Consider the following 6,602-nt stretch of genomic DNA (forward strand, 5'->3'; position numbering starts at 1 on the left):
CTGTAAACTCACGCACCTACTTTCCCCTCACCCAGGATTATTTTGAAGCAAATTCCAGATATTCTATAATTTCATCTGTAAATATTTCAGTATGTATCTCTGAAAAATACAAATGTGCCTTTAAATATAACCATAATATTGTTATCACACTTGAATAATTTTTAATATCAAATAAATTTATTTTTATTAATTTAAATTTAATAAATTTTAATATCAAATAGTCATTATTCAAGTTTTCCCAATGACTTCAAATATTTATTTACTGTGTATTGGTTCAAATTAGCATCCAATTAGAGCCAATACACTGCAATTAGTTGTTGATATATCTCTTAAATCTCTTTTAATCTAAGGTTCCCTTCTATCTTTTTTTTTTCTTTGCAGTTTAATTTTTGGAGAAACTATAATTGCCCACAATCTGGATTTTGCTGATTGCACCCCTGTGGTGAGGTTTAACATTCATTGTAACTTAATTTTCCCCACTCTTTCTTACTTCGTTCAGGACAAGATCCAGAAACACTTCCCAATAAAATTGCCAAAAAGGCAAAAACAAAAACAAAAAGCAGTCTGCTTGTCTCTGTAAAGGGGCCGATGTTGACAAACCCAAGATTCTGAAAATGTCCCTGCCTAGAAAGCCAGGTTACACCGGGGACATTCCTGAGCCGGCCACAGGCACCAGGAGCATCACCCAGAGATGAGGCGTGGAGGGTGCCAGGAGCAGTGACTGGCAGAGGGCAGAAAAAGTTCTCGAAGTGTTCAAAGTTTCCTCTGCACAGAGAAATAAACCCTGGAGGAGAAAGAAGGCTGGGGGAGGGGTGCTCAGCGTCGGCCTCAGCATGTTAATCAGTTTTAAATCTGCCACCATTAAGAACTAACATTTCAGAGTCCGGAGGGGGGAGGGCGGAGGCAGTCCTGTTGTTTTCCAGAGGGACCCAGGTTGGGCTCCGAGGACAAAAGGCACAGACTCCCAGAGCTTCCAGGCTGGAAGGACTCACAGAGCACAACCATTTAAGTCACAGCCCTGTGACAGGCAGCCGCGTGTGAAGGCAGTGCAGTCGGCCCCCCTCCCCCACCTGCGCTTCCCCCTGCACGGAGAGCATGTGCTCTGCTGGCTTTCTAATAATGGGACACAGTTGGCTACAGGCTTTGGAGTAAAAAAAAAAAAAAAAAAAAAAAAAATACTTGACCTTAAATCTCAGGTCCTTCACTTAAAAGCAGTGTGGCCTTAGATAACCTGCTTAGCCTCCCCATGCCTCAGTTTCCCCATCTGTTACCTGGGGATACTATTGTCCACCTGCTACAGCTGTTATGAGGATTAATGAAGTTATGCATGGAGGCCTACCATGTGGTGCCCGGCGCGCTCCCATTATATGTCTCCTTTCCCACCCAAAGACTTCTGCCAGTCCCTTCCAACCCAGACCCTTGCAGGGAGCCACGGACAGCACCTGCGGGACGTCTGGCTGGGTTACCGATGCTGGCTGTGGCCATGCATGAAGCAAAGCCAACTGACCCATAACGAGTTCAATCCCATGATCCTGATGTCAATAGCCCGGCTCTAACCAACTGAGCTAATTATGGTAGAGTCAGATTCAACCTGGCTTGCACAGAGATGCTCTTAGCAGTTCATACAACATTCTTAAACAGTTTTGTCCTAAGATGCTCTGTGACACAACACACTTGCCAACTTTACCCGTGATCTCATCTTTTAAAAATCTTAATGTAGCAAACAGATGTGTCCCTTAAGAGGATTAAGGTAGAAATTCATTACAGCAATAATACCAGTGGATTTGTGTTCTATAACTAACACCGATCAATCAACTTAGGGCACACTCCTTCTTAGCACTAGTCAGCTGCAAGAAAAACATGGGAGAACTGAACAGCCAGGTCTTTTCCCTCAAGGAATTTATCTGCAACAGGGGAGACAGTCAGAGCCCCACCTACTGAGAGCCTGACCTAAATGACCTCTAATCCACGCCGCTTCGACTGTATTTGTGCACAGGAATCACCAAAGCATGTTGGGAAAGAACTCTGGCAAATGGACGGGCTGCCTGGAAGGAAGACATCCAAGACATAAAAGTGGAGTCATTAAGAGCTCAGACCTGGTGTCAAATGCCACCTCTGGAACTCCCCACTCATGTGACCAGGGGAATTTCGTCTGCTCTGGGTCTCTTCTGCTATGACACAAGAGTCCACCAGTACCTGATTCATGGACTTGGTGAGATGATGCACGTCTAGCATGCTCCTTGTCTCAAGGAGCACTAAGCAAGTACTTAGAACACGGTCACTATTATCACTCCACTCTGTCTAGTCCACAAAAGCACCAAAATATCTCCTGAACTAAATTACTGTCTTCATTGCCATTTTAACAGGTAGGCTAGTTATCACTTTTTTGTAAAAATATTCTCCAATTCCACTTTTGTCTATCAAAAGGAAACAAAAATCCTTAGCCTTTTGTATCAATCAATCTAAACACATGTAAATTTTGAAAGCCTTATGATTTACTAATTCTACTGTATAGATTTTTCTAAATTAGAAGTCCTATCATTATAATTCTTTAAAACACTAAACCAGAAACAAACACCTATTTATGCAACATTTGAGAACAAAAGGCCTTACATACACAGGCCAGATAGAACACATAACCACCAAAATGAATATCTCCCCAGTGAGAATACAGCGTCTGTTTTGACCTTTTTGTTATCAAACTCATCATTAATTTAATTATCTTCACTAGAACTACCAGCAGCTTGAGAGAAAAAAAAACAAAGATAAAACATAATAAGCATAATATATCGTTTTTGTCCAAGATGATACTAGTTAAATGAACAACTAACTTCTAAAGGAGTCAGCAGACATGATCTAAATTAATATGTCATTAAGAAAAGATGCACACGGGGTGCCTGTTGGTTAAGCGTCTGCCTTCGGTTCAGGTCATGACCCCAGGGTCCTGGGTTGGAGCCCCACATGGGACTCCTGCTCAGCAGGGAGCCTGCTTCTCCCTCTCCCTCCCTCTGCTACTCCCCGCCTCTTGCCTCTTGTGCTCTCTCTTTCACTCACTCTCCCCAAAAAATAAATAAAATCTTTAAAAGAAAGAAAAGAAAAGATGCACAGACTCCAGTCTGGGCTGGGAAGGGCCTGAGAGATTATCCAATTCACAGGTTCCCAACACAGGAAAATCCTAGTAGGGGGGCTGTACAAATGAGAACCCTCCGCAGGGCCTTGTAGATGCCGGTTACACAGGTGTGTTCACATGGTGACCATGCCCCCAGCTGCTCATTTACGTCCTGCACACCTTTCTGTCTGTGTGATCTGTTTCAAGCAACAAAAGTTTACTCCCGCAGGGAGTTGCATGTGCTGGACGGCTGGGTACACCGAGGGTGTCTGCATGTTCCACGGTCACGCTTCTCCGTCCTCTCCATCACACAGGTCGCCCTCCCCCAAGAAACTCCCCATCTTGCCAAGGCCAGGCTCAACCTGGGAGAAGCGTTCCCTGTGGTATGGGGAGACTTACTCAAGGCAGGGGCCTGGAGTGACAGCCTGCCCCCTCCCTCACTATCCCCTAATTCACAGCAGGGTTGGTAACTATCTGTTCCCACCTCTCAGGTGAACTCTACCAGACCAGGAATTCTGCCTCAAGGCTCTCACTCATGCTTGTAACATTCACCTGCCCCAAGCCAAAAAGTACCTGGCACACAAGGGCGATTTGGTAAGCTCCCCAAGTTAATGGGACGGAACCCCCCAGGAGGTGCTGCTTCTGCCCACAGCCACACAGCTGGTCCAGGGAGCAGAGGGGCCCTGGGAGCTCAAGACACACAGCCTGGCTTGAATCTCAGCTCTCTACTCCTAGCAGAGAAACTAGGTGCCTTCAGTGCTCTTGGCCTCAGTTTCCTCACCTGCAAAATAGGAATCCTAAAAGCATCCACTTCACAGAGGTATGCAGTACTCAGGGAGACTGTGCACTCACATCCCTGGTGGTGTGATATGCCAAGTGATCAAAACTCGTTCGCTCTTTCCATCACAGGGGGAATCATCCGATTTTAAGATTCCCTGCTGGAAACTAACAGGCATTTTAAAACATGAATGTGCACCTAGGCACATAAATGCCCTAAGTTCTGTTTTACAGAACCCTGGCTAACAGAATCAGCCAATCACTCAGCTCTAGATGTGAAAAACAATGCCAAACATCTGAATATACTGCAGGGGTCTTTGGGCAAAAGATGCTGAGACTAAGGCTGACTGGCTGCCAAGACAGGGAGTCAAGGGGTTCTATGGGATACCTTCTGATTCTGCGTATTCTACAAAGAACCAGAGGACACCTCAGAAAGTTCTGTGAGCCAGTGCAATTTCAGTGCTGCGGCTTCTGGAGGCGGGAGGGGGTGGTGATGCAGGAAGCCAACGCTGGAGCATCAGGATTTCCTCCTGCCAGAACAGCCCAGGGACACTGGATCAAGACTACAGGGCTATTCCAGGGAAACATAAAAATGTACTTCAGCTTCCAGCTTGAAAGGTCAACCTATGTATATAGGGTTTGAAATCCAAGAAAACCACTTCAAGGTCATAGGGCCACAATTATGAGCCTTCTGTGGTTTCAACAAAAGATCACTGTAATCAGAGATCATAATGAATGGAATATCATGATGCCAAAAAAGCCCTTCGAAACTTTTAACTCAATCTACTGATTAAGAATACCCAAATAATTTACAAAAGTGATTCTGATAAACTGAATTCACAATACATCATTCTGTCCCTCCATCTCCCAATCCAACCTGCTTTTATGACCAGAGAGATTGCCCCAAACAGTGGCTCTTATCCATTCTGCACCAACGTGGAGAGAATAAGATAGAACTGCCCCATTCCTCATTCCTGAAAACAGGTTACTAATTAAGTAGGGAGGGAAAGCATGGATACACTATGAATAGAGGGAGAAAAACAGCACTGCCAAAGTTCACCAGTTTCCACATACAACCTCCCTCTCTTCCAAGGCAGGTGAACATCATACAGAAACCTAAAGAATTTTGAAAAATCAATTTTGTTCTTTTTGGTATCAGGGGTTATCTCTTCCAAATATTTATCAATGTTGCTCTTCAAAGAATAAATCATCTCCAAGCTTTGATATGAACCCTAAGCAAAAAATGTGCTGGGAAGTAATTATTCAAGGTGCAATCTGTTTAAGTAGGAGGAAGGGCTCTCCTGGGTAACTAAATGGTTAGCTTTCAATGCCCAGCTCTTTGCAACAAACACACACTTTGCAAGATGCCTGTCCTCCTGCAAAGGGTTAAAAAAGAAGAATAAGAAAAGAAGAAAAAAAGCCTCTGTCGGGTGGACTGAGAAGCCATTCTTCCCAGGGGACACTCATTTCGGGCTGCGAGGCTCAGGCTTTGTGCGAGCGCCGCCCCTCCGCGCCCCCGCCCCTCCTCCCACAGCGACTGCTCCTCCAAGGTTCCCAAGGCCACCTGCTTCTCCCGAGAAAAAGGGACTACTCGGAGCGCTATCTCAGTGCGCTGTCGGCGTCCCCGGCGATGCCCCGCGGGGAAGGAGGAGGAGGTGTCCCCGGGGAAGCGTGCTTTGTCGCGAGGGTCGCGCGGCCGCCCGCAGCGGCCCCAGAGGCCTCAAAGGTTTAGACCTGAGTCCCCGGGGCCCGGGTTCTTTCCGCGCCCCGCTCAGCGTCGGCCCAGGTACCAGGGCCGACCCCCGGCATCCGAGCTCCACCCCGCCCACCCAGCCGAGCTAACGGCACGGCGCCGGGGAACCTTCTCCATCCCGCCTGCGGCAGGCGCGGCACCTGCTCGTCCCCGCCCGCTCTGGGCCGGAGCGCGGGGCTGTCCTCTCACGCCGGGGAGATCCCGCGCCAGCCGGCGGATGCCCGGGGCCCCTCTGCCTAACGGGGAGGGGGGAGGCCTGCCCTTGGGCGCCTGTCCCGGGGGGCCGCGCCTACCCCAGCCTGCCCGCGGCGCCCTCACCCCCCACGCGCCCCGCAGTAGGGGCTGCGTCCAGGGAACCCAGCCCGGACCGGTCGGCCGTACCTTGTGCGGCGCCCGCAGCAGCCGGTGGACCCCGGCCAGCTGGGTGCCGAGAGCGAGGTCCTCGCGAAACGTGAACAGCGGCGGCCGGCTGGGCTCGGGGAAGTTGGTGCTGTTGAAAGGGTCCGTGTCGTCCAAGAACTGCACCCGGCAAGCCAGCGTGGCCATGATGCATCCCTGCCCCTGGGAGCGCGGGCGCCGGGATCCGCGGGGTCGCGGGCCGGGACGCCGGGGTCACACCGCGAGCAGGGGAGGCCGCGGCCGCCGCTCGCTGGCTCGCGGGCTCCCAGGCTCCGGCGCGCCCGGCTGCAGCCCGGGCTCCGGCCGCGGGGGGCGGGGCGGGGGCGGGGCCGACGGGCCCCTCTGTCCCCTCCTTCTCCGGCTCCTCCCCTCCTCCGGCCCCTAGCGCTCGGCCGCAATGCCCCGACCAGCGGGACCTGCCGCGGGGAAAGGGAAAGGGAGAACGGCTCGCGAGGCCTCCGCAGCCCTGCGCCAAGCCTGCTGCCAGCGGCGGCGGGGCGGGCATCCCCGGCGGGCTGACTCCGGCAGCACCCGCGCCGCTTGGGCTGCCCTGCCCGCTACACG

At 50.4% G+C, this 6,602-nt stretch overlaps 1 protein-coding gene across 5 annotated transcripts in view; it reads right to left on the bottom strand.

The window, feature by feature from the left end:
• FHOD3 (formin homology 2 domain containing 3) overlaps nt 1-6,321 on the bottom strand; it is a 449,329-nt gene extending 443,008 nt beyond the window's left edge. For all 5 annotated transcript variants that reach the window (XM_025886682.2, XM_025886681.2, XM_073898306.1 and 2 more), the window contains exon 1: nt 6,021-6,321. In XM_025886682.2, coding sequence (XP_025742467.1) covers nt 6,021-6,185 — 165 coding nt within the window. In that variant the 5' untranslated portion in view covers nt 6,186-6,321. The remainder of the gene's footprint in view (nt 1-6,020) is intronic.
• Between the last annotated feature and the right edge of the window lie 281 nt (nt 6,322-6,602).

This window comes from Callorhinus ursinus, unplaced genomic scaffold (assembly GCF_003265705.2).
Source record: "Callorhinus ursinus isolate GAN/ISIS: 27379988/994484 unplaced genomic scaffold, GSC_fseal_2.0 scaffold11, whole genome shotgun sequence".
Classification (NCBI taxonomy): Eukaryota; Metazoa; Chordata; class Mammalia; order Carnivora; family Otariidae; genus Callorhinus; species Callorhinus ursinus.